General features: G+C 45.8%; 1 protein-coding gene across 2 annotated transcripts in view; it reads left to right on the forward strand.

Annotated features, from left to right (window-relative positions):
- The first annotated feature begins 434 nt into the window (after positions 1 to 434).
- The window catches only part of rbl1 (retinoblastoma-like 1 (p107)), a 123,822-nt gene continuing 97,164 nt past the window's right edge, over positions 435 to 27,092 (forward strand). Inside the window, exons 1-3 of one of the 2 annotated variants that reach the window (XM_072244869.1) lie at positions 435 to 878; positions 16,830 to 16,963; positions 24,848 to 25,048. In XM_072244869.1, coding sequence (XP_072100970.1) covers positions 744 to 878; positions 16,830 to 16,963; positions 24,848 to 25,048 — 470 coding nt within the window. In that variant the 5' untranslated portion in view covers positions 435 to 743. The remainder of the gene's footprint in view (positions 879 to 16,829; positions 16,964 to 24,847; positions 25,049 to 27,092) is intronic. The other variant, XM_072244859.1, reaches the window with a different exon arrangement.

Raw genomic sequence — 27,092 nt, forward strand, 5'->3', positions numbered from 1 at the left:
TTTGTCCCTGTCTCAGGCAGAGTTTGTGTCACACCACTAACACCAGCAAGTGATCGGATAACCCAGCCCAACAATCGTACCAATCCATCCACAAAACACCTCTCACCCTTTTGCGCAACCTACACTGCCATCACTATGTTCAGAGTATTCTCGCCTCTATCCCACCAATCACTCACTACCCCACTCTCTGACACCTCATTTTCCCCACTACAAAATTCCATTGACCCACTACCCGCCCCAATCCCTCTTTACCCCTCCCTGCCCTCCGTTATTTTCCCCACAACTCTTTCTCTCCCCACTCCCAAACTTCGCCCGAATCTTCAACCTTCCTCCCTGCCCGCACCTCGGGGACAGCTAACTACACATCCCAGCATTCCCTGCCGAAAAGTAGTCCGGAAAGCCGCACCTACCGCCGAATTCACGCTCTGCCGCCGCCCCCTCCCTCTCCATATCTCTTTCGGATTCAGTCAGAGATCGTAACGACTAAACGTCGTGATGAATCCATTTAAACTTGACCTCGAAGGAAACTACTGTGGGATGTGAGGGTCTGAGGGCGAAGTATGGGGGTGGAAGGTGCTCCGTCGTGGAGGGGAGGGTGAGGCGGTTTTGGCGCCACTGACGCGCGGGGCAGCCTGGGATCGCGGGCCGCTGAGGGATTTAAACGGGCGAAAAGCAGGCGTAAATCGGGCGAAATTTCGACGTAGGTCTGGTAGGTGGGTGACGAGTTTACCCGTGTCGGAGCGATGCCGAACGGCGAGGAGCAGCGGCAAGCGAGCGACTGCTTTGACAGACTGTGTCAGGACCTGAACTTGGACCGAGAGACGGCCGCCGAGGCTTGGGGCAGTTTCCAACGGATCGGAAGCACCTACACCCTGGAGGTAAGGAGTGTCGGGAGGGATCCCGTCCCTGTCACCTTCAGCAGACTTGGTGGAGGGGGATGCTGGTCTAGCCTCCTGTCCTGGGGCTGAGGGGTGGGCGGTCCCGGAGGTCCCTGTGGAGAGAGCCGAATTCCCTTTTGGTGGGGTCCTGAGGAGACGGGAAGGAGGTTTCTGTGAGGTGGGCGGGGTGCAGTCCCATCCCTAGTTCCCCTGAATGGAGTGGGGAATCTGGGTCCCCCACGATAAAGTACCGGGGTTTTCCAATGTCCTCTGCCTATCCACGGCCTAGATAAGGGGTACCTGGTGTCCGTGAGGGGGTTGGGGTCCCATCCGACTTCCCTGGCCCCTCTCTGGGCGGGGTAGTGGACTCGTCCCAGTCCTGACCCTGTCCTTGTTCAGGCTAAAGAGGTGTCCTTACACCAGGGTCCACTATTTGTCATCTGCATCAACGATTGAGACAAGAATGTTGTTAACCTGGTTAATGACTTGGTATTAAACAAATTTCTTCACTGTCTAATTTTAAGTTTACAACAGATGGATCGGGATCAAAAACAAAAAGGTAACAGGTGTTTTAAAAGAATTTTCAGGGAAAAGCTTTAATTTATTATAGAGGATATCTGGAATTCGCTGTCAGAGGTAGTGTTGTATAACTAAATGCAGTCACAATGTTGAAGATATTTAAACAGGCAAGCTGTGGGAAGAATGTCCCTAATACCACACATCAAAGTTGCTGGTGAACGCAGCAGGCCAGGCAGCATCTCTAGCGTCCCTAATACCAGTTTGATTCCAGACCTTTCCCTACAACAGTAACACGCCAATAATCTGCTTGCCAACGATTTGGAAACTCTGTATTCGCCTTCTGTTTTCCCTTTCCATTTGATGGGGCTCCTGCAGCCTTGAGTCTCAAATGATTTACAATTTATATTAATGTCGCAGATGATGAGCAAAATGTAAGGTGTCTGAATTTAGAAACATAGAAAACCTACAGAACAATACTGGCCTTTCAGCCCACAAAGCTGTGTCGAATATGTCCTTACCTTAGAAATTACCTAAGGTTACCCATAGCCCTCTGTTTTTCTAAGCTCCATGTACCTACCAGGAGTCTCTTAAAAGACCCTGTTGTTCAGTGGTGCAGTGCTAGCTGGAGCGCGTCCGGCACATCTTTAAGATGGTGCCAGAAACATCCAGCCAGTGGCTGTCCTGTGAAGGAAAACATCTTGTTAAATCCACTGGCTGGATTTTTTTTTTTGTTTTTGGCAATATTCTTTGTAAACTCCAGAGTCTGTTGTGCGTAAACATCCCAGGAGATCAGCAGATTCTGAGATATTCAAATCACCCTGGGTGGCACCTAATTAATTAGCTTGTTTATTTCGGTGTTTTTCTTAAAAATGTGCCAGGTGCGCGCTGACTAGCACTGCACCACTGTTATCATTTCTGTCTCCACCACTGTCGCCGGCAGATCCCTCTGATCCTCCACACTGCCATGAGTCTTACCATTAATGCTATATTCTGTCATCGTATTTGACCTACTAAAATGAACCACCTCACACTTATCTGGCTTGAACGTCATCTGCCACTTCTCAGCCCAGTTTTACATCCTATCGATGTCCCGCTATAACCTCTGATAGCCCTCCACGTTATCCACAACACCCCCCAACCTTTGTGTCATCAGCAAACTTACTAACCCATCCCTCCACTTCCTCAGCCAGGTCATTTATAAAAAATCACGAAGAGTAAGGGTCCCAGAACAGATCCCTGAGACACATCACTAGTCACCAGCCTCCATGCAGAATATGACCCATTTACAATCACTCTTTGCGTTCTGTGGGCAATCCAATTCTGGATTCACGAAGCAAGGTCCCCTTGAATGCCATGCCTCATTACTCTCTCAATAAGCCTCGCATGGGGTACCTTGTCAAATGCCTTGCTGAAATCCATATACATCTACTGCTCTACCTTCATCAATGTGTTTAGTCACATTCTCAAAAAATTCAATCAGGCTTGTAAGGCACGACCTGCTGTTGACAAAGCCTTTTCTGGCTCTCCTAATTTCATTCTTAAGCTCCTTCCTGCTAACCTTCTAGATCTCTATTATTACCTAGTTTTTTGAACCTTTCGTAAGCTTTTGTTCTTGACTAGATTTTCAACAGTCTTTGTATGCCACAGTTCCTGTACCCTACCATCCTTTCCTTGTCTCATTGGAACGTACCTATGCAGAACCCCAGGGAAATATCATAAGACAAAGGAGCAGAAGTCAGCCATTCGGCCCAACGAGTCTGCTCCGCCATTTTATCATGAGCTGATCCATTCTCCCATTTAGTCCCACTCCCCCGCCTTCTCACCATAACCTTTAATGCCCTGGCTACTCAGATACCTATCAATCTCTGCCTGAAATACACCCAATGACTTGGCCTCCACTACTGCCGGTGGCAATAAATTCCATAGATTCACCACCCTCTGACTAAAAAAATTTCTTCGCATCTCTGTTCTGAATGGGCGCCCTTCAATCCTAAGTCATGCCCTCTCGTACTAGACTCCCCCATCATGGGAAGCAACTTTGCCATGTCCACTCTGTCCATGCCTTTCAACATTCGAAATGTTTCTATGAGGTCTCCCCTCATTCTTCTAAACTCCAAGGAATACAGTCCAAGAGCGGACAAACATTCCTCATATGTTAACCCTCTCATTCCGGAATCATTCTAGTGAATCTTCTCTGTAACCCCTCCAACGTCAGCACATCCTTTCTTAAATAAGGGGACCAAAACTGCCCACAGTACTCCAAGTGAGGTCTCACCAGCGCCTTATAGAGCCTCAACATCACATCCCTGCTCCTATACTCTATTCCTCTAGAAACGAATGCCAATATTGCATTCGCCTTCTTCACTACGGACTCAACCTGGAGGTTAATTTTAAGGGAATCCTGTAAGAGGACTCCCAAGTCCCGTTGCATCTCAGAACTTTGAATTCTTTCCCCATTTAAATAATAGTCTGCCGGTTTATTACTTCTGCCAAAGTGCATAACCATACACTTTCCAACATTGTACTTCATTTGCCACTTCTTTGCCCATTCTTCCAATCTATCCGAGTCTCTCTGCAGACTCTGTTTCCTCAGCACTACTGGCCCCCCTACCTATCTTTGTATTGTCTGCAAACTTAGCCACAAAGCCATCTATTCCATAATCCAAATCGTTGATGTACAATGTAAAAAGAAGCGGCCCCAACACTGACCCCTGTGGAACACCACTGGTAACCGGCAGCCAACCAGACTAGGATCCCTTTATTCCCACTCTCTGTTTCCTGCCAATCAGCCAACGCTCTATCCATATATGTAACTTTCCCATAATTCCATGGGCTCTTATCTTGTTAAGTAGCCTCATGTGTGGCACCTTGACAAAGGCCTTCTGAAAATCCAAATATACAACATCCACTGCATCTCCCTTGTCTAGCCTACTGGTAATTTCCTCAAAAAATTGTAATAGGTTTGTCAGGCAGGATTTTCCTTTTAGGAATCCATGCTGCGTTCTGCCTATCTTGTCATATGCCTCCAGGTACTCTGTAACCTCAGCTTTGACAATCGACTCCAACAACTTCCCAACCACCGATATCAAGCTCACAGGTCTATAATTTCCTTTTTGCTTCCTTGCCCCCTTCTTAAATAGCAGAGTGACATTTGCAATCTTCCAGTTCTCCGGAACCATGCCAGAATCTATCGACTTTTGAAAGATCTTCGCTAATGCCTCCGCAATCTCCACGGCTACTTCCTTCAGAACACGGTGCATTCCATCTGGTCCTGGAGATCTATCTACCTTTAGACTATTCAGCTTCCTGAGTACTTTCTCTGTGGTAATTATAACTGCGCACACTTCTCTTCCCTGCCACCCTTGAGTGTCCGGTATACTGCTAATGTCTTCCTCAGTGAAGACTGATGCAAAATACTCGTTCAGTTCCTCTGCCATCTCCTTATCTCCCATTACAATTTCTCCAGCATCATTTTCTATTGGTCCTATATCTACTCTCACCTGTCTTTTACTCTTTATATACTTGAAAAAGCTTTCAGTATCCTGTTTGATATTATTTGCTAGCTTCCTTTCATAGTTCATCTTTTCCCTCTTAACGACCTTCTTAGTTTCCTTTTGTAAGGTTTTAAAAATTTCCCAATCCTCTGTCTTCCCACTAATTTTTGCTTCCTTGTATGCCCTCTCCTTTGCTTTAACTTTGGCTTTGACTTCTCTTGTCAACCACGGTTGCATCCTTTTTCCATTCGAAAATTTCTTTTATGGAATATTCCTGTCTTGCACCTTCCTCACTTCTCACATAAACTCCACCCACTGCTGCTCTGCCATCTTTCCCACCAGTGTCCCTTTCCAGTCAACTTTGGCCAGTTCCTCTCTCATTCCACTGTAATTTCCTTTACTCCACTGAAGTACCGACACATCAGATTTCGGCTTCTCATTTTCAGATTTCACAGTGAACTCAATCATGTTATGAGCAGTGCCTCCCATGGGTTCCTTCACCTCAATCTCTCTAATCACCTCCAGTTCATTACACCAGGGGTCCCCAACCTTTTCTGCACTGCGGACCAGCCGACCCGGTGGGGGGGAGTAGGGTTGCCAATGGACAAGAGTAGCAGTCAAATACGTTGTGTTTACCCGGAGAAAGACTACAATGACCATGAAGCCTTGCGCGGGCACCAGTGTGCATGCGCGTCGTGACCTCCCGATTTTTCTTCCCAACAAATCCTTCTTGGCAATTCTGTTTGGTGGGGGGGGGGGGGTGTAATCACAACCAGAATATAGGTGATAAGTGGCTAATACACTCCATTTCTAAAAGGGTTTATCTAACGAATTTAATAATAAACACGCAGCGCATATTTTCCTCGCATAAATATAGTGATAAGTCAGTTATCAGGGGAGCTTGAAGTAAGTGTTGAACGAACTTCCAGTAGAAGTGGTAGAGGCAGGTTCAATGTTATCATTTAAATAAAAATTGGATAGGTATATGGACAGGAAAGGAATGGAGGGTTATGGGCTGAGTGCAGGTCAGTGGGACTAGGTGAGAGTAGCATTCGGCATGGACTAGAAGGGCAGAGATGGCCTGTTTCCGTGCTGTAATTGTTATATAGTTATATAAGTCACTTACAAGTCAACAGCATCATAACATTTTAAGTAACATTTGGATATTAAACACACAGCACATATTTTCCCCGTATGAACATATAAAATCATCGCAACACACCAATATCGCTGAATCAGTGGGAGCCCTGAGCTTGTTTTCCTGCAACAAGACGGTCCTATCGAGGGGTGATGGGAGACAGCGATACTCGAACGGGGTTCCTTATGTCCAGTCTATTCCATAATTTAGTTTTCGTTGCATTCATTGCAGAAAAATGTTGGAAATGGAAGCAACGTTTTCAGCGCATTCGTGGCTATCTCAGGATATTTAGCCTTGACTTTGATCCAGAATGCCGGCAGAGGTGTTATGTCAAACATACTTTTCAGCCCGCTGTCATTTGCCAGTTCGAGGAGCTGATCTTCCCGCACTGACACGGATGACGCACAGGTCATGACCTCGCATGCATAATGGCTCAACAGTGGCCGTGACAGGAAATGAGAAAAGGTGCAGCTGACTCATATCACCAAATCATATCGTTTCCTCGCGGCCTGGCACCTGGGGACCGCTGCATTACACTATACCCAATCCAGTACAGCCGATCCCCTAGTGGGCTCAACAAACTGTTCTAAAAATCCATCTCACAGACCTTCTACAAATTCTCTCCCTTGAGATCCAATGCCGACCTGATTTTCCCAATCCACTCGCATGTTAAACACAATTATCATAACACTGCCCTTCTGACAAGCCTTTTCTATTTCCTGCTGTAATTTGTAGTCTACATCACTGCAGCTGTTTGGAGGCCTATAAATAACTGCCATCAGGGTCCTTTTACCCCTGCAATTTCTAAGCTCAACCCATAAAGATTCTGCACCTTCCAATCCTATATCACCTCTTTCTAATGATTTAATATCATTTCTTACCAATAAAGCCACGCCTCCCCCTCTGCCTACCTTCCTATCCTTCCGATACACTGTGTATCCTTGTACATTCAGCTCCCAGAGACATGCATCCTTTAGCCACGTCTCAGTGATGGCCACAATATCATACCTGCCAATCTGTAGCTATATGACAAGATCATCCACCCTATTCTTTATGCTGCGTGCATTTAAGTATAACACCTTAAGACCAGTATTTGGTACTTTTGGCTTTGATTTCACTGCAACTTTATTGCACTGCAACTCATCCTAATGGCTACAAATTTGCCCCATCACCTGCCTGTCTTTCCTGACATCTTTACTGCTCACTATCTCAGATTTATTTCTGTTTTCCCCTTCCTCCGCTCTGTCATTCCATTTCCCATCCCCCTGCCAAATTAGTTTAAACCCTCCCTAACAGCTCTGTTAAACTTTCCTGCCAGGATATTGGTCCCCTTCGGGTTCAGGTGTAACCTGTCCTTTTTGAAAAGGTCATACTTCCCCCAGAAGAGATCCCAATTATCCAAGAATCTGAAGCCCTGCCCCCTACACCAGTCTCTCAGCAACACATTCATCTGCCTGATCCTACTATTCTTGCCCTCACTAGCACGTGGCACAGGTAGCAATCCTGAGATTACTACCCTGGAGGACCTGCTTCTCAGCTTCCTTCCTAACTCCTGGAAATCTCTCTTTAGGACCTCCTCCTTTGTCCTATCTATGTCATTGATACCAACATGTACCAAGACAACTGGCTGCTCACCCTCCCCCTTCAGAATATTCAGGACCCGATCCGAGACATCCCGTACCCTGGCACCTGGGAGGCAACACACCATGCGGGTATCTCTGTCAGGCTCACAGAATCTCCTGTCTGTTCCCCTGACTATGGAATCTCCTACGACTACCACATTCCTCTTCTCCCTCCTTCTCTCCTGCGCAACAGCGCCAGGCTCACTGCCAGAGACCCGGTCACCGTGGGCGTCCCCTGTCAGGTCATCTCCCTCAGCAGCATCCAGAACAAGATATTTGTTGCTGAGGGGGACAGCCACAGGTGTCTCTCCACTATCCGGGCATTTCCCTTCCCTCTCTTGACAGTGACCCAGTTTTCTGACCCTGTAGCCTAGGGATGACTACCTCCCTGGAGCTCCTGTCTATCACCTCTTCACTTTCCCTGATAAGCAGTAGGTCATCAAGCTGCAGCTCCAGATTCCTAACACGGTCTCTGAGGAGCTGCATCTCGGTGCACCTGGCACAGATGTGGCCATCAGGGAGGCTGGAGGTCTCCCAGGATTCCCACATCTGACACCCTGAACAAAGCACTAACCCTGCAGGCATGCTACCTAATTCTACGGGAATGAAACAGGAAAAATAAGTCTACTCACCCACTTACCTCGACAAACAGACAAACTTTTTAAACCGTTAGCTCGTACCGTTAGCTGTGAGACCCCTGCTGTTCCTGTCTGTCTGGGCCAATTCGTGAAAGGGGTGGGGGGGGAGAAAAAGAGTTGGTGCTTCGCTCTCGCCTCTTCCCGTTTACCACTGAAGCCAAAGCTCTACACTTTGCTACCGCTCACTCCGCTGCCCAGTGTATAGGGTGGTCTCCTTTTTAATCTCTCCACGCTGTCCTGTTGACGTCACGCGCCTGCGCAGTCTCGTCCTCCTTGCACTCGCATAAGTTTTTAAAAAAAAAACTGCTTTCCTTCAGAATTCAGCTCCCACGACGCTCTGTAGTCCTGATCCAATATCCCCTGTATATTTGCCACATATCTTCAGTACATTTCCCTGAGAACATCTGTTTCCAATTTATGCTTCCAAGTTCCTGCCTGATAGCCTCATATTTCCCCTTACTCCAGTTAAAAGTTTTCCTAACTTCTCAGTGACTCAAAGACAGATGCAAGGGTGTGCCAGGATAGAATATAGCCTTTGGCCCACAATGTTGTGCCAAGTCTATTGAATTAGTAGTCAAATGGCCAACTAAACTAATCCCCTCTGCCTACTCAATGTCTCTATCCTTTCATTTTGATTGGAATAGGGTGAGTATATGTGAACTCTACAGCAGGATGTACACTGAATGCGTGGGCAAAACCTTGTCATATGAGTTGTGCATTTTGGTAGGAGGAACCTGAAGAAGACAGACACTGTTATTTCAATGGACCAAAATGTTATTGTGCATAAATTAGCAAACTTAGAACAGCTGGTTAAGAAGACAACTGATATGTTTTCAGAGAGGTTGGAGTTTAGAAATAAAAGTATGATTGTAGGGTACTAGTGAAGCCACACCAGGAGTGCTTGGGATAGTTTTAGTCCCCTTAGTTAAGAAACAATACACTAGCATTGAAGAAGCTCCAAAGGAGATTAACTTTTTCACTAGCTAAATTGTGAGATGAGAGGATTGTCGTGTCATAAACAGCAAATTAAATAGATTTTTTTTTTTGAAGTTTTGGAAGAAGAAAATAGAACAGAAACAGGCCATTCGGCCCAGCTAGTCCGTGCTGAACCATTACTCTACCTAGTCCCACTGACCTGGAACCAGACTATAGCCCTCCATACCCTTCCCATCCATGTGCCTATCCAAATTTATCTTACATGTTGAAATTGAACCAGCATTCACCCCTTGTAAGGACAGCTCATTCCACATTCGCACCACCCTCTGAAGTGAAGTTTCCCTCATGTTCCTCTTAATTATTTCATCCTTAACCCATGACTTCTAGTTGTAGCCTCACCCTATCTCAGTGGAAAAATCCTGTTTACATTTACCTTACTCATACTCCTCATGATTTTATATACCTTGGTCTAATCTCCTCGTATTCTTCTACATTTTACGGAATAAAGTCCCTTTTCAAACTTTGTCTTATATTCGGATCCTCTAGACCCAGCAACATCTTTGTAAATTTTCTCTTCAGTCAATCAATCTATCTTTCCTGTAAATAGGTGACCAAAACTGCACACTATACTCTAAGTTAGGTCTCATCAATGTCTTGTACAACTTCAACACTATATCCATCTCCTATATCAGCAGTCCCCAACCAGCAGAGCATGCGCTACCGGGCCGCGAGGAAACAATATGATTTGGCGATATGATTACCCACGCGTCATCCATTTCCGCGCAGAAAGGAGATTAACTCCTCGAGCTTGCAAATGACGGCGGGCTGAAAAGTCTGTTCGACATAAAATCTCTGCCGGCATTCTGGATCAAAGTCAAGGCTCAATATCCTGAGATAGCCACGGAAGCACCGAAAACGTTGCTTCCATTTCCAACATATCTCTGCGATGAATGTAACAAAAACTAAATTGCAGATTAGACTGGACATAAGGAACCTCGTTTGAGTATTGCTGTCCCCCATCACCCCTCGATAGGACCGTCTTGTTGCAGGAACACAAGCCCAGGGTTCCCACTGATTCAGCGATATTGGTGCGTTGCAATGATTTTATAAGTTCATATGGGGAAAATATGCACTGTGTTTAATATCCAAACGTTACTTAAAATGTTATGATGCTATGGACTTATATAACCATATAACAATTACAGCACGGAAACAGGCCATCTCTGCCCTTCTAGTCCGTGCCGAACGCTACTCTCACCTCGTCCCACGGACCTGCACTCAGCCCATAACCCTTCATTACTTTCCTGTCCATATACCTATTCAATTTTTCTTTAAATGATAATATCGAACCTGCTTCTGACACTTCTACTGGAAGTTTGTTCAACACTCCCCTGATAATTGACTTATCGCTATATTCATGCGAGGAAAATGCGCTGTGTGTTTAATATTAAATTCGTTAGATAAAGCCTTTTAGAAACGAAATTGAGTGTATTAGCCACTTATCACCGATATTCCAGTGGTGATTAACATCCCCCTCCGAACAGAATCGCCAAAAACGATTTGTAGAAAAATGTGTGCGTGCATGCGCAAATAACGCATGCGCACTGGTGCCCACGCAAGGCTTCATGGTCATTGTAGTCTTTCTCTGGGTAAACGCAACATATTTGACAGGTACTCTTGTCCGTTGGCAACCATCCTGCACCCCGCACCCCCCCCGGTCCGCAAGAATATTGTCAACATGAAACCGGTCCGCACTGCAAAAAAGGTTGGGGACCCCTGTCCTCTATTCATTACTTGGATCTACAAAGGGCTATGTGCCAAAAACTTTCTTTATGACCTTATCTACCTGTGACACCACTTCCATGGAATTATGGATCTGTATACCAAGATTATTCTATCCAACTGCACTCCTCAGTGTCCTACTGCTCCTCATGCAACACCTCACACTTGTCTGCATTAAATTCCATCTGTCATTTTTCCAGATAGTCCAGATCCTGCTGCGACCCTTGATAGTCTCCTTCGCTGTCCACTACACCCCTATTCTTGCTGTCACCTGCAAATTTGCTCATCCAGTTTACCACATTATCACCCAGATCATTTATATAGATGATAAACAACAACACGCCTAGCACTGATCCCTGTGGCACACCACTAGTCACAGGCCTCCACTCAGAGAGGCAACCATCTACTACCAATCCCTGGCTTCTTCCACAAAGCCGATGTCTAATCCAATTTACACCTCATCTCAATGCCACCTCACCTTCCTGCCAACTTCCCATGTGGGGCCTTGTTAAAGTTTTTAAAAATTTATTTATGGGATATGGACATCACCAGCTAATCCAGCATTTATTGCCCATCCCTAGTTGCCCTTGAGAAGGTGATGAGCTGCCTTCTTGAACCACTGCAGTCCCTGAGGTGTAGGTACATCTACAGTGCCATTGTCCCTGTAGACAACATCCACTGCCTTGCTTTCACCACTGGCAGACCACAGTAAGTGTGCTTGCAACACTGTGTGTCCGACAGATTGATCAGCAGCACTGGGGCTCCACAGGGGACTGTCTTGTCTCCCTTTCTCTTCACCATTTACACCTCGGACTTCAACTACTGCACAGAGTCTTGTCATTTTCAGAAGTTTTCTGATGACTGCCATAGTTGGATGCAACAGCAAGGGAGATGAGGCTTAATACAGGGCTACGGTAGGAAACTTTGTCACATGGTGTGAGCAGAATTATCTGCAGCTTAATGTGAAAAAGACTAAGGAGCTGGTGGTAGACCTGAGAAGGGCAAAAGCACAGGTGACCCCTGTTTCCATCCAGGGGGTCAGTGTGGACATGGTGGAGGATTACAAATACCTGGGGATACGAATTGACAATAAACTGGATTGGTCAAAGAACACTGAGGCTGTCTACAAGAAGGGTCAGAGCCATCTCTATTTCCTGAGGAGACTCAGGTCCTTTAACATTGCTGGACGATGCTGAGGATGTTCTACGAGTCTGTGGTGGCCGGTGCGATCATGTTTGCTGTTGTGTGCTGGGGCAGCAGGCTGAGGGTAGCAGACACCAACAGAATCAACAAACTCATTCGTAAGGCCAGTGATGTTGTGGAGATGGAACTGGACTCTCTGACGGTGGTGTCTGAAGAGAGGATGCTGTCCAAGTTGCATGCCATCTTGGACGATGTCTCCCATCCACTACATAATGTACTGGTTGGGCACAGGAGTACATTCAGCCAGGGACTCATTCCACCAAGATGCAACACAGAGCGTCATAGGAAGTCATTCCTGCCTGTGGCCATCAACCTTTACAACTCTTCCCTTGGTGGGTCAGACACCCTGAGTCAATAGGCTGGTCCTGGACTTTTTCCTGGCATAATTTGTATATTGCTATTTAGTTATTTATGGTTTTATTACTATTTATTTATGGTGCAACTGTAAAGAAAACCAAGTTCCCTCGGGATCAATAATGTATGACTATTTCCTGGAAAGTTCCTCAAAAGATTGGTTAGACTGACCTACCGTGCACAAAGACATGCCTACTCAGTCCCTACCTATCCAAATATCCAGTCTCTTTGAATACCTTACCCACTGCTGATGTCAGGCTCACCAGCCTATTATTTCCCGGCTTATTCTTTGAGCCTTTCTTAAACAGCAGAACAACGTTAGCTATCCTCCAATCCTCAGGCTAAAGATGATTTAAGTTTCTCTGCTTGGGCCCCTGCAGTTTTTGCACTTCCCTTCCACGCGGTCAGAGGGAACTCCTTGTCAGGTCCTAGGGATTTATCCACCCTGATTTGTCTCAAAACAGCAAACACCTCCTCCTCTGTAATCTGTATGAGGTTACCATGGCCTTGCTGCTACTTTGCCTCACTTCTGTAGACTCTGTGTTTGTCTCCTCAGTAAATACTGATGTATTTATGAATCCATTTAACATCTCCACCATCTGTCTGCTCAACACACAGTTACAAGACCATCTTGAGCTAAGAGTCACCATCTGATGCAAGACCAAAGCACTAAGATGAAGAGAAATTTCTCTTCTGGAAGATAACTAAATCCTTGATATTTCTGACTGGCTGTATGTGACCATATAATGATAGCAATTTATCCACAAATCTTCAGAGTAAATTTTTGGCAGTTGATAAATGCACATTCTTGTCTACTCCCATCCCTGCACTGGGACCATAGCCCTCCATACCCCTACCAACTGTGTACCTATCCAGTCTTCTCTTAAACGTTGACATCAAGCTCGCTGCACCACTAGGGCTGGCAGCTCATTCTGCTGACCCTCTGAGTGAAAATTTAAACATGTTACAGATGCATATTCTAAAATAATTTTTACCATGAAATATAAGTGAGTCCACAGGATGTGAGGAAATTTGGCAAATTTGATGCAGAATTGCTTAGTAGCAGATGATGGAGATTTTTGCAATTGAAAGGCTATATCTGCAGCTTAATGTGAAAAAATCCTGGGATTGTGACAAGGGAAGCAGCCCTGCGGTAATCAATGTCCAGCAGAGCCTTGTGATCACAAAAGAGACGTCCAAGGCTGTGACTCACGGTTTCACTGCAAGCACCTGACCCAGGTCAGCTCTTCCAAATCCAATTCGACTTCTGTGGCCCAGCGGCCTGATGAATGGGACATCTCTTTTTGGAGCCAAGAATAGTCTTCGTATGTATAAAAATACATTTAATAAAGAAAAAGCACCTTTGGTTGGTCCCAGAGAGGCTGCTGCATCTTACCGGAAGTTGATATTTATATTTTGAAATATTTGTAAGTTTCCAGATGACTCAAATATTGATTGCATTGTTGATGGCTAGAGGGTAAATTTGATGAGTTGGTAAAATGGGCAGAACAAAGATGGATTAGATTTAACCTTGAAAAATAGAAGCCTTTGCACTTTGAACATTACAGCACAGAAAACTCTTCTCACCTGCCTATCATCTCCCCCTTGACACGTACCCGTTGGGAAAATTAATAAGAATTGCAAAGTCACGTCCCCATCTGCATCAACGGAGCTGTAGTGGAGCGTGTATCAAGCTTCAAATTCCTTAAAAAGGTGCAACAGTGCCTTTATTTCCTGCGGAGCATGAAGAAAGCTCACCTCTGTCCCAGGATACTGATAGACTTTTACCGCTGTACCATTGAGAGTATACTCACCAACTGCATCTCAGTGTGGTATGGCAATTCTCCCGTATCGGACCGCAAAGCACTGCAGCGTGTGGTGAAAACTGCCCAGTGGATTATCGGCACCCAATTGCCCACCATTGAGAACATATACTATAAACGCTGACTGGGCAGGGCGAGAAGCATTATCAAGGATGCATCTCATCCTAACCATGGACTTTTTACTCTCCTCTCATCTGGTAGGTGCTATAGGAGCCTCCACTCCCGCACCAGCAGGCACAGGAAGAGCTTCTTCCCTGAGGCTGTGACCCTGCTGAACCTCACATCACTGCGCTAAGTAGTATTACACCCATATTGTACTGTCTCAGTACTTTTATATTTGTGTGCTGTAGCACTTACTTTTTATTCACAGTTATTTTGTAAATAACACTATTCTTCATTCATTTATTCTCATATTCTCTCTCTGTCTCTCTCTGTCTCTGTCTGTCTCTCTCTCTCTTCCCCCTCCTCTCTCCCCCCCAACCTACACTTTACCCTCCCATCTTAGCACCCTATTCCTGCTTATCAGTCATATTCTATATTTTTAAAAAAAACCCTGTACCCCTTAAGAAAGCTAAAAATACCATGACCTGTGCTCTCTCACCCATGTCCAGCAACCCTTTTAATATGAATTCCTGCACCCCCTGTTCCCTTAGATTAATTCTCATCATCTCTCTCTGTATCCCATACTTCCTGCAACTCAGAGCTACATGTTCTACTGACTTCTCTTCATGACATTCCTCACACAATCCTGTCTGGTGTTTCCCTATCACTTTCAATGTTTTGTTTAATGCACAGTGCCCCAGCCTTAACCTAGTCCACACAGTCTCCTCTCTTCTGTATCCACTACCTACCCTACTACCTGCAACACTTTTTTGCATTTGATATAAGTGCCTCCCTTTCCCCTCCCTGTCCCATCTTTCTTGCCACATTTTGTTGATTTTTTTTTTCCCAGATCGAATCTGAAATCTAATCTAAAGTCGTCAATACAACCCAATCCATTGCGGGTGAAGCTCACCCCACCATCGAGCACATCTGCATAGAGTGCTGTCACAGGAAAGCAGCATCCATCATCAGGTACCCCACCATCCAGGACATGCTCTCTTACTCTTGCCATCAGGAAGAAGGTACAGGAGTGTACAGGACTCACACCACCAGGATCAGGAGCAGTTATTACCCCTCAACCCTCAGGCACTTGAACCAAAGGGGATAACTTCACTTCCTATCAAGAGTCCTGAAATGTTCCCACAACCATTTTCAAGGACTCTTCATCTCATGTTCTTGATATTTGTTGTCTTTTGCACATTGGTTTTTTGTCCATCCTGTTGGGTGCGGTCTTTCATTGATTCCATTGTGTTTTTTTATATTTATTGTGGATGCCCATAAGAAAATGAATTTCATGGTTGTATATAGTGACATATAGTATATGTACTTTGATAATAGTCCCTGGGAAGTTTTAGGGTTGGGAAGGGAGGGTCCTTGTGTATCCAGTGATTCTTGAAGTCAGTGGCGCTGGTAGTTAAGGTATGTGAGATGCTTGTGTTCATTAACTGATGTGTAGAATGAAAAAACAAGTGAATCGTGACAACTATAGTGAACATTGGTTCTGGTCGCCATACTAGAAAGGAGAGCATACAGACTAGATTCACCAGGCTGTTGTAGTCTGCACAGGCTGAGTTTGATTTCTTTGCAGCAGCAAATCTCCAGGGTGGACCTGATATGAGGCACGTGAAGTGGAGGAAAGTTGAGGGAAGATGTCATAGCTCGGTTTTTACACAGAATGGCGGGGTGCCATGCATTGTCAGTAGAGGCTGATACAATAGCAACATTTAAAAGTCTCTGAGGCACATGGGAGTTGTGGGATGTATAGAAGGGAAAGGTTAGATTGATCATCAACTATATTCAGATAGGTTGACACAACATCATGGGCCGAAGGGCCCATAATGAATTGTATTGTGCTGTGTTCTAGACAAGGTGAAAAATGATAGGCTTCCTCCCTCCCCTTACCAAAGGTGTCTAAAACTAGACAATGTAGGTTAGGAGTTTTAGAAGGGATTTGAGGAGGAACTTATAGACAGAGCATGGTTGAAATCTGGAACAAGCTGACAGTGGAAATAATGGAGGCAAATTCTCTCATACCATTTAAGCAATATTTAGATGAGCAGTTGATATGTATGGGCTGAGTGATGGGAAAGATGGTTATTATAGGGAGGTACTTTGTTGGCAAAAGTGCCAGTTTCATCCAGTATGACCATAAGCGTAAATGCTGAAATCTGGGCAAGTATATGCTGCTTCTGCTGGTGGACTTCATGTTTGCAGGCTGTCAAAGACTTGTCTTCAAGATCTTAAGACTTTTATCTGGGTGAGTGCCAGTAGCTCACTGCAGAACTCTTGGCATTTCCTTTGAAGAGTCAGTCAGTGTTTTTATAAATCTCTCTTTCTTAGGGGGAAACTCTGCATTGGCTGGCTTGTGCTTTATATGTGGCCTGTCGAAAAAGCATCACCCCAACCGTTGGCAAGGGAATGATGGAAGGAAATGGTGTTTCATTGACAAGAATTCTTCGCTCATCAAAGTTAAGGTAACAGTTATCTCGTGTTCTAGAGTTAGAAGCAAACTAGTGCAATAAATACTTTCCCGCTTTGTTTACAAAGAAATAGGAGCAGGAGTAGGCCATCTGGCCCATCGAGCCTGCCCCGCCATTCAATAAGCTCTGATCTGTCCGTAAACTCAGCTCCATTTACCTGCCTTTTCCCCATAACCCTTAATTCCACTACTATGTTTATTGTGGAGGTGTTGCGATTGTTGGAATGACACTTGTTTCTGACTGAGTAAACTGGTAGAACGCTTATATATTTTTTGACATTCTGTTTTGGGGTTCAAAGTGCAGTGGGATTTCTAATTGTTTATCAATGTATGAAGTGACTGTAGTTTATAATTCTTAACATTATAATGGTTATTATAAGATATTGGGAAACTTTGACATGGCCTATTTTATAATGAATTATTATTTGAATAGACTCTTCACTGAGTCTGAGGGGGACATGTAGACAATAACACAATGTAGTATGAAGGAACGGTAGTTGATGAAATGGCTAGACAGAGAAGTTTAAGGAAGGTTTGTGGTGTATCGGTCATAGCTATCATTGATGGTGTGAAGGTTGGGGAGAAGGTATGTAGAAAACAATTAAAAGATTAGAGATCTTGGGATTACTACCTGTGCCACGCAACAGCGAGTACAAGTATAGAGTGAGGTGGAAGATAAATGTGTGTCTGAGGGATTGGAGCAGGGGGCAGGGATTCAGATTTCTGGATCATTGCGACCTCTTTTGGGACAGGGGTGACCTGTACAAAAAGGACAGGTTGCACTTCAGTCTGATGGGGACCAATATCCTGGTGGGGAGGTTTGCTAACGCTATTGGGGAGAGTTTATAATTTAACCATATAACAATTACAGCACGGAAACAGGCCATTTCAGCCCTTCTAGTCCATGCCGAATGCTTACTCTCATCTAGTCCCAGCGACCTGCACTCAACCCATAACCCTCCATTCCTTTCCTGTCCGTATATCTATCCAATTTAACTTTAAACAACGACATCGAACCTGCCTCAACCACTTCTGCTGGAAGCTCGTTCCACGCAGCTACCACTCTCTAAGTAAAGAAGTTTCCCCTCATGTTACCCCTAAACATTTGCCCTTTAACTCTCAACTCATGTCTTCTTGTTTGAATCTCCCCTACTCTCAATGGAAAAAGCCTATCCACGTCAACTCTATCTATCCCCCTCATAATTTTAAATACCTCTATCAAGTCCCCCCTCAACCTTCTATGTTCCAGAGTATAAAGACCCAACTTGTTCAATCTTTCTCTGTAACTTGGGTGATGAAACCCAGGTAACATTCTAGTAAATCTTCTCTGTACTCTCTCTACTTTGTTGACATCTTTCCTATAATTCGGTGACGAGAACTGTACACAATACTCCAAATTTGGCCTCACCAATGCCTTGTACAATTTCAGCATTACATCCCAACTCCTATACTCAATGTTCTGATTTATAAAGGCCAGCGTACCAAAAGCTTTCATCACCACCCTATCCACATCAGATTCCACCTTCAGGGAACTCTTCACCATTATTCCTAGATCCCTCTGTTCTACTGTTGTTTAATCTAGAACTGCTGGGGGGGTGGGAACTGAACTGAAGAGACAGAAGAAGGGGTGGTTGGCTCACAAACAGAAAGATTGGAGACAGTGCAAGAGGCAGGTGATAGAGAAGGGATACGCTCAGATCGATGGTTTGAGATTTTAATGCAAGAAGCATCATGAACAAAGTGGGTGAGCGGGATATGATGTTGTGACCATTACAGAGACTTGAATGACCCAGGGGCAGGAATGGTTACTTCGAGTGCCAGGCTTTAGATGTTTCACAAATGACAAGGAGGGAGGCAAGAGAGGTGGGGGCGTGGCACTGCTGATCTGAGATAGTGTCACGGCTGCAGAAAAGGAGGAAGTCATGGGGGGATTGTCAAAGGAGTCTCTCTGGGTGGAGGTTAGGAACAGGAAGGGGTCAATAACTCTACTGGGTGTTTTTTATAGACCACCCAACAGTAACAGTGATATGGAGCAGGTAGGGAGACATATTCTAGAAAGGTGTAATAATATCAGCGTTGTTGTGCTGAGAGATTTTAATTTCCCAAATATTGATTGGCATCTTTCTAGAGCGGGGGGTTTAGATGGGGTGGAGTTTGTTAGTTGTATTCAGGAAGGTTTCCTGACACAATATGTAGATAAACCTATGAGAGGAGAGGCTGACTTAATCTGGTATTGGGAAATGAAGCTGGTCAGGTGTCAGGTCACTCAGTGTGAGAGCATTTTGGAGATAATGATCACAATTCTATCTCCTTAACCATAGCATTGAAGAGAGATAGGAACAGACAAATGAGGAAAGCGTTTAATTGGAGTAAGGGGAAATATGAGGCAAGAACTTGGAAGCATAAATTGGGAACAGATGTTGTCAGGGAAATGTACGACAGAAACGTGGCAAATGCTCGGAATATTTGCATGGCGTTCTGTACAGGTATGTTCCACTGAGACGGGGAAAGGATGGTAGGGTACAGGAACTGTGGTGCACAAAGGCTGTTGAAAATCTAGTCAAGAAGAAAAGAAGAGCTTATGAAAGGTTCAAAAAAACTAGGTAATGATAGAGGTCTAGATTATAAGGTTAACAGGAAGGAATTTAAGAATGAAATTAGGAGAGCTAGAAGGGGCCAGGAGAAGGCCTTGGCGAGCAGGATTAAAGAAAACCCCAAGGCATTCGACAAGTACGTGAAAAGCAAGAAGATAAGACGTGAGAGAATAGGATCAATTAAGTGTGACAGTGGAAAAGTGTGTATGGAACCGAAGGAGATAGCAGAGGTACTTAATGAATACTCTGCTTCAGTATTTACTATGGAAAAGGATCTTGGCGATTGTAGGGATGAATTACAACGGATTGAAAAGCTTGAGCATATAGACATTAAGAGGATGTGCTGGAGCTTGATAAGTCTCCGGGACCGGACGAGGTGTACCGCAGACTAATGTAGGAGGCGAGGGAGGAGATTGCTGGAAAAGATCTTGAGAGGCTGGATTTATGAACGTTTGGAGAGGCATAATATGATTAAGAATAGTCAGCATAGTTTTGTCAAGGGCAGGTCGTGCCTTATGAGCCTGATTGATTTTTTTGAGGATACGACTAAACACATTGAAGGTAGAGCAGTAGATGCAGTGGATTTCAGCAAGGCATTTAATAAGGTGCCCCATGCAAGGCTTATTGAGAAAGTAAGGAGGCACGGGATCAAAGGGGACATTGCTTTGTGGGTCCAGGATTGGCTTGCCCACGGAAGGCAAAGAGTGGTTGTAGACAGGTCATTTTCTGCATAGAGGTTAGTGACCAGTGATGTGCTTCAGGGATCTGTTCTGAGACCATTTCTCTTTGTGATTTTTATAAATGACCTGAAGGAGTAAGTGGAGGGATGGGTTAGTAAATTTGCTGATGACACAAAGGTTGGAGGTGCTGTGGATAGTGTGGAGGGCTGTCAGAGGTTACAATGGGACATTGATAGGATGCAAAACTGGACTGAGAAGTGGCAGATGGAGTTCAACCCAGGTAAGTGTGAGGTGATTCATTTTGGTAGGTCAAATATGATGGCAGAATATAGTACTGATGGTAAGACAGCATTCACAACACGCTAGAGGAACTCAGCAGGTCGGGCAGCATCCGTGGAAGCAATGAGTCGACATTTTGGGCCGGAACCCTTCATCAGGACTGAAGAGGGAAGGGGCAGAGGCCCTATAAAGAAGGTGGGGGAGGGTTGGAAGTAGAAGGCTGGTAGGTTCAGTTGAAAAAACAATAATTTGAAAGACAAAGGAGTGGGGGAGGGGAAGCAGGGAAATGATAGGCAGGAAAGGTGAAGAAGGAATAGGGGAAAACACAATGGGTAGTAGAAGGAGACGGAACCATGAGGGAGGTGATAGGCAGCTGGGGGAGGGGCAGAGTGAAATAGGGATAGAGGAAGGGAGGAGGAGGGATTTACTGGAAGTTGGAGAATTCTATGGTCATACCAAGGGGCTGGAGACTACCTAGACGGTATATGAGGTGTTGCTCTTCCAGTCTGAGTTTAGCCTCATCATGGCAGTAGAGGAGGCCATGTATGGACATATCTGAATGGGAATGTGAAGCAGAGTCAAAGTGGGTGGCTACCGGGAGATCCTGTCTGTTGTGGCGGATGGAGCGGAGGTGTTCGACGAAGCGGTCCCCCAATCTACGTCGTGTTTCACCGATGTAGAGGAGGCCACACCAGGAGCACCGGATGCAATAGATGACCCCAACAGACTCACAAGTGAAGTGTTGCCTCACCTGGAAGGACTGTTTGGGGCCCTGAATGGTGGCAAGAGAGGAGGTGTAGGGACAGGTGTAGCACTTGCGCTTACAGGGAAAAGTGCCAGGTGGGAGATCCGTGGGGAGGGACGTGTGGATAAGGGAGTCGCGGAGAGACCGATCCCTGCGGAAAGCGGAGAGGGGTGGAGAGCAAAAGATGTGCTTAGTGGTGGGGTCCTGTTGAAGGTGGCAGAAGTTGCAGAGGATAATGTGCTGGATCCGGAGGCTGGTGGGGTGGTAGGTGAGGACAAGGGGAACTCTGTCCCTGTTGTGGTGGCGGGAGGATGGGGTGAGGGCCAAAGTGCGGGAAATGGAGGAGATGCGGGTGAGGGCATCATTGATGACGGTAGAAGGGAAACCACGATCCTCCGCGACTCCCTTATCCACACGTCCCTCCCCACGGATCTCCCACCCGGCACTTATCCCTGTAACCTGTCCCTACACCTCCTCTCTTGCCACCATTCAGGGCCCCAAACAGTCCTTCCAGGTGAGGCAACACTTCACTTGTGAGTCTGTTGGGGTCATCTATTGCATCCGGTGCTCCCGGTGCGGACTCCTCTACAACGGTGAAACCCGATGTAGATTGGGGGACTGCTTCGTCGAACACCTCCACTCCGTCCGCCACAACAGCCAGGATCTCTCGGTAGCCACCCACTTCAACTCTGCTTCCCATTCAGATATGTCCATACATGGCCTCCTCTACTGCCATGACGAGGCTAAACTCAGGTTGGAGAAGCAACACCTCATATACCGTCTAGGTAGTCTCCAGCCCCTTGGTATGAACATAGAATTCTCCAACTTTCGATAATTCCCTCCCCCTCCCTTCCTCTATCCCTATTTCACTCTGCCCCTCCCCCAGCTGCCTATCACCCCCCTGCTGCTGCTGCCCCTGCCCCACCCCTTTGTCATTCAAATTACTGGTTTTTCAACTGAACCTACCAGCCTTCTACTTCCAACCCTCCCCCACCTTTTTTATAGGGCCTATGCCCCTTCCCTCTTTAGTCCTGAGGAAGGGTTCCGGCCCGAAACATCGACTCATCGTTTACACGGATGCTGCCTGACCTGCTGAGTTCCTCCAGCATGTTGTGAGTGTTGCTTTGATCCCAGCATCTGCAGATTATTTTGTGTTTACTAATGGTAAAACTCTTGACAGTGTGGAGTATCAGAGGGATCTTGGGGTCCGAGTCCATAGGACAGTCAAAGCTGCTGCGCAGGTTGACTCTGTGGTTCAGAAGGCATATGGTGTATTAGCCTTCATCAACCTTGGAGTTGAGTTTAAGAGCTGAGAGTTAATGCTGCAGTTACAAGTCAAGTCACTTTTTATTGTCATTTCGACCATAACTGCTGGGTACAGTACACAGTAAAAACGAGACAATGTTTTTCAGGACCATGGTGCTACATGAAACAATACAAAAACTACACTGAACTACGTAAAACAACACAAAAAATACACTAGACTACAGGCCTACCCAGGACTGCATAAAGTGCACAAAACAGTGCAGGCATTACATTAAATAATAAACAGGACAACAGGCACAGCAGAAGGCAGTAGGTTGGTGTCAGTCCAGGCTTTGGGTATTGAGGAGTCGGATGGCTTGGGGGAAGAAACTGTTACGTACTCTGGTCGTGACAGCCTAAATGCTTCAGTGCCTTTTGCCTGATGGCAGGAGGGAGAAGAGTTTGTATGAGGGGTGCGTGGGATCCTTCATAATGCTGTTTGCTTTACGGATGCAGCGTGTGGTATGAAGGTCTGTAATGGCGGGAAGAGAGACCCCGATGATCTTCTCAGCTGTCCTCACTATCTGCTGTAGGGTCTTGCGGTCAGAGATGATGCAATTTCTGAACCAGGCAGTGATGCAGCTGCTCAGGATGCTCTCAGTACAACTTTTGTAGCATGTGGTGAGGATGGGGGGTGGGAGATGGACTTTTCTCAGCCTTCGCAGAAAGTAGAGACGCTGCTGGGCTTTCTTTGCTATGGAGTTGGTGTTGAGGGACCAGGTGAGATTCTGCAGCAGGTGAACACCAAGAAATTTGGTGCTCTTAATGATCTCTACCGAGGAGTTGTTGATGTTCAGCGGAGAGTGGTCGTTCCGTGTCCTCCTGAAGTCAACAACCGTCTCTTTTGTTCACATTCAGAGACAGGCTTTTGGCTCTGCACCATTCCATTAGCCACTGCACCTCCTCTCTGTATGCTGACTCATCGATCTTGCTGATGAGACCCACCACGATCGTGTCATCGGCGAACTTAATGTGGTTTGAGCTGTGTGTTGCAGCACAGCCGTGGGTCAACAGAGTGATCAGCAGTGGACTCTTGGGGGAGCCCCCGTGCTCAGTGTGATGGTATTGGAGATGCTGCTTCCAATCCGGACTGACTGAGGTCTCCCAGTCAGGAAGTCTAGGATCCAGTTGCAGAGGGAGGTGTTCAGGCCTAGTAGGCTCAGCTTTCCAATCAATTTCTGAGGAATGATTGTGTTGAATGCTGAACTGAAGTCTATGAACAGCATTTGAACGTACGTGTCTTTTTTGTCCAGGTGGGTTAGGGCCAGGTGGAGGGTGATGGCAATGGCGTCGTCTGTTGAACAGTTGGGACAGTATGCGAACTGCAGGGGGTCCAGTGCGGCGGGGGGGCAGCAGGGTCTTGATGTGCCTCATGACGAGCCTCTCGAAGCACTTCATGATGATGGATGTGAGTGTGACGGGACAGTAGTCGTAGAGGCAGGACACTGAAGACTTCTTTGGCACGGGGACAATGGTGGCCTTGAAGCACGTAGGAATGACGGCACTGCTCAGGGAGATGTTGAAGATGTATAGGATCCTGCCCCTGGTCAGACCCCACTGGAAGTACTGTGCTCAGTTCTGATCACCTCACAACAGGAAGGTTGTGGAAACTATAGAAAGGGTGTAGAGGAGATTTACAAGGGTGTTGACTGGATTGGGGAGCATGCTTTATGAGAATAGGTTGAGCGAACTCGGCCTTTTCTCCTTGGAGTGACAGAAGATGAGATGTATAAGATGATGAGAGGCATTGATCGTGTGGATATTCAGAGGCTTTTTCCCAGGGCTGAAATAGCTAACACGAGAGGGCACAGTTTTAAGGTGCTTGGAAGTAGGTACAGAGGAGATGCCAGGGGTAAGTTTTTTTACACAGACAGTTGTGAGTGCATGGAATGCGCTGCCAGTGACGGTGGTGGAGTTAGAAACGATAGGGTCTTTTAAGAGACTCCTGAATAGGTATATGGAGCTTAGAAAAATAGAGAGCTGTGGGTAACCCTAGGTAAAGTAAGAACATGTTCGGTTCACCATTGTGGGCCGAAGGGCCTATATTGTGCTGTAAGTTTTCTATGTTCCGTGTCTCTATTTCCGCACAGCTGGGGAGAGGTAAACCATAGAAGGGACTCAACATGTTTACAAATACTTGAGCCTGGTCTCATAAGACTTTCCCCTCCCCCACACCCGTTGGTTTTCATTTCTTTTTTATTGGTTAGTAAATGATTAACTTTCTGCAGCTGCAGGAAGATCTAATATCTTGTAAATTCTGTGCTATGTTCTTACAGCCTAATCCAATTCTTCAACAAGATGAAGAAATGGGCAGATATGGCCAACTTATCCCAAGACTTCCGAAAGCGAGTAGAGCAATTAGAAAGGAATTTTGAAGTTTCCACTGTTATCTTCAGAAAGTTTCAACCTATATTTTTGGACATGTTTCAAAATCGTCACCAGGATCAGCCTCGGTTTCAGAGAAGCCGAAAGCAGAGGCAAGTTATTTATCTGGTTTGGTTTGGTATCTTAATCTTCACTAAAGTTTTACAGCCAAGGTTGCCAACTGACAACTTTAAATCTTGGTACTAAAACATAGGACCTAATAATGTAACACACAAAAAACGCTGGAAGAACTCAGCAGGCCAGGCAGCATCTATGGACAAGAGTACAGTTGACGTTTCAGGCTGAGACCCTTTGGCAGGACTGGAGAAAAATTGGAGGAGTCAGGGTTAGAGGTGAGGGATGGAGAAACACAAGTTGATAGGTGAAACCAGGAGGGGAAAGGATGAAGTAAAGAATTGTGAAGTTGATTGGTGAATCAACTGGTGGGATTGGAGAAGGGGGAGCCTGATAGGAAAGGATAGCAGGCCATGGAAGAAAGAAGAAGCGGAAGGAGCACCAGAGGGAGGTGATGGGCTGGCAAAGAGAGGGAAATGGGAAAGAGAATTGAGAAGGAGGTGGGACAGACAAAATCGGTGGCCACTTGGAGATCCCACCTTTTCTGGTGATGTGGCCTCTTGTATATCGCTGTGATCCAATGTAGATCGGGAGACTGCTTCCCCAGCACCTACACACCATCCGCCAGAAAAAGCAGAATCTCCCGGTGGCCACCTATTTTAATTCCACTTCCCATTCCCATTCCTACATGTCCATCCATCCATGGCCTCCTCTACTGTCGTGATGAGGCCACACTTAGGTTGGAGGAGCAACACCGTGTATTCTGTCTCGGTAGTCTCCAACCAGATGGCATGAACATCGATTTCTTGAACTTCCGGTAATGTCCACCACGCCTCTACCCCTCTGTTCCCCATCCCCTTGTCCTTCTTTCACTTTATCTCCTTCCCTGCCCATTGCCTCCCTCTGGAGCTCCTCCCCCTTTTTTCTTTCTTTCTCCTCTCTCCTATCAGATTCCCCCTTCTTCAGCCCTGTATCTCTTTCACCAATCAACTTCCCAACTCTTTACTTCACTCCCCCCCCCCCCCCCCGCCCACCATCCCGGTTTCACCTAGCACCTTGTGTTTCTCTCTCCCCTCACCTCTAACCCTGATTTCTCATCATTTTTCTCCAGTCCTGTTGAAGGGTCTCGGCCTATATAACCATATAACAATTACAACATGGAAACAGGCCATCTCAGCCCTTCTAGTCTGTGCCGAATGCATTCTCTCACCAAGCCCCACCGACCTGCACTCAGCCCATAACCCTCCACTCCTTTCCTGTTCATATAGCTATCCAATTTTACTTTAAATGACAATACCAAGCCTGCTTCCACCACTTCTACTGGAAGCTCGTTCCACACAGTCACCACTCTCTGAATAAAGAAGTCCCCCCCCCCCGTGTTATCCCTAAACTTTTGTCCCCTAACTCTCAACTTATGTCCTCTTGTTTGAATCTCCCCCACTCTCAATGGAAAAAGCCTACCCACGTCAACTCTATCTATCCCCCTCATAATTTTAAATACCTCTATCAAGTCCTCCCTCAGCCTTCTACGCTCCAAAGAATAAAGACCCAACTTATTCAACCTTTCTCTGTAACTTAGGTGCTGAAACCCAGGTAGCATTCTGGTAAATCTCCTCTGTACTCTATTTTGTTGACATCTTTCCTATAATTCGGTGACCAGACCTGTACCCAGTACTCCAGATTTGGCCTTACCAATGCCTTGTACAATTTTAATATTACATCTCAACTTCTGTACTCAATGCCAGCATACCAAAAGCTTTCTACACCACCCTATCCACATGAGATTCTACCTTTGGGGTTACTCTTAGAACCCTTTTTAAACAATGGAACAACATGAGCAATAAGCCAATCCTCCAGCATCATCGCTGTTTCTAATGACATTTAAAATATTTCTGTCAGATACCCTGCTATTTCTATACTAACTTCCCTCGAGGTCCTAGGGAACATCCTGTCAGGACTTGGAGGCTTATCCACTTTTATATTCCTTAAAAGCACCAATACTTCCCCTTCTTTAATCATCATAGTTTCCATAACTTCCCTACCTGTTTCCCTTACCTTGCACAATTCAATATCCTTCTCTTT

The sequence above is a fragment of the Mobula birostris genome, chromosome 2 (assembly GCF_030028105.1).
Source record: "Mobula birostris isolate sMobBir1 chromosome 2, sMobBir1.hap1, whole genome shotgun sequence".
Taxonomy (NCBI): Eukaryota; Metazoa; Chordata; class Chondrichthyes; order Myliobatiformes; family Myliobatidae; genus Mobula; species Mobula birostris.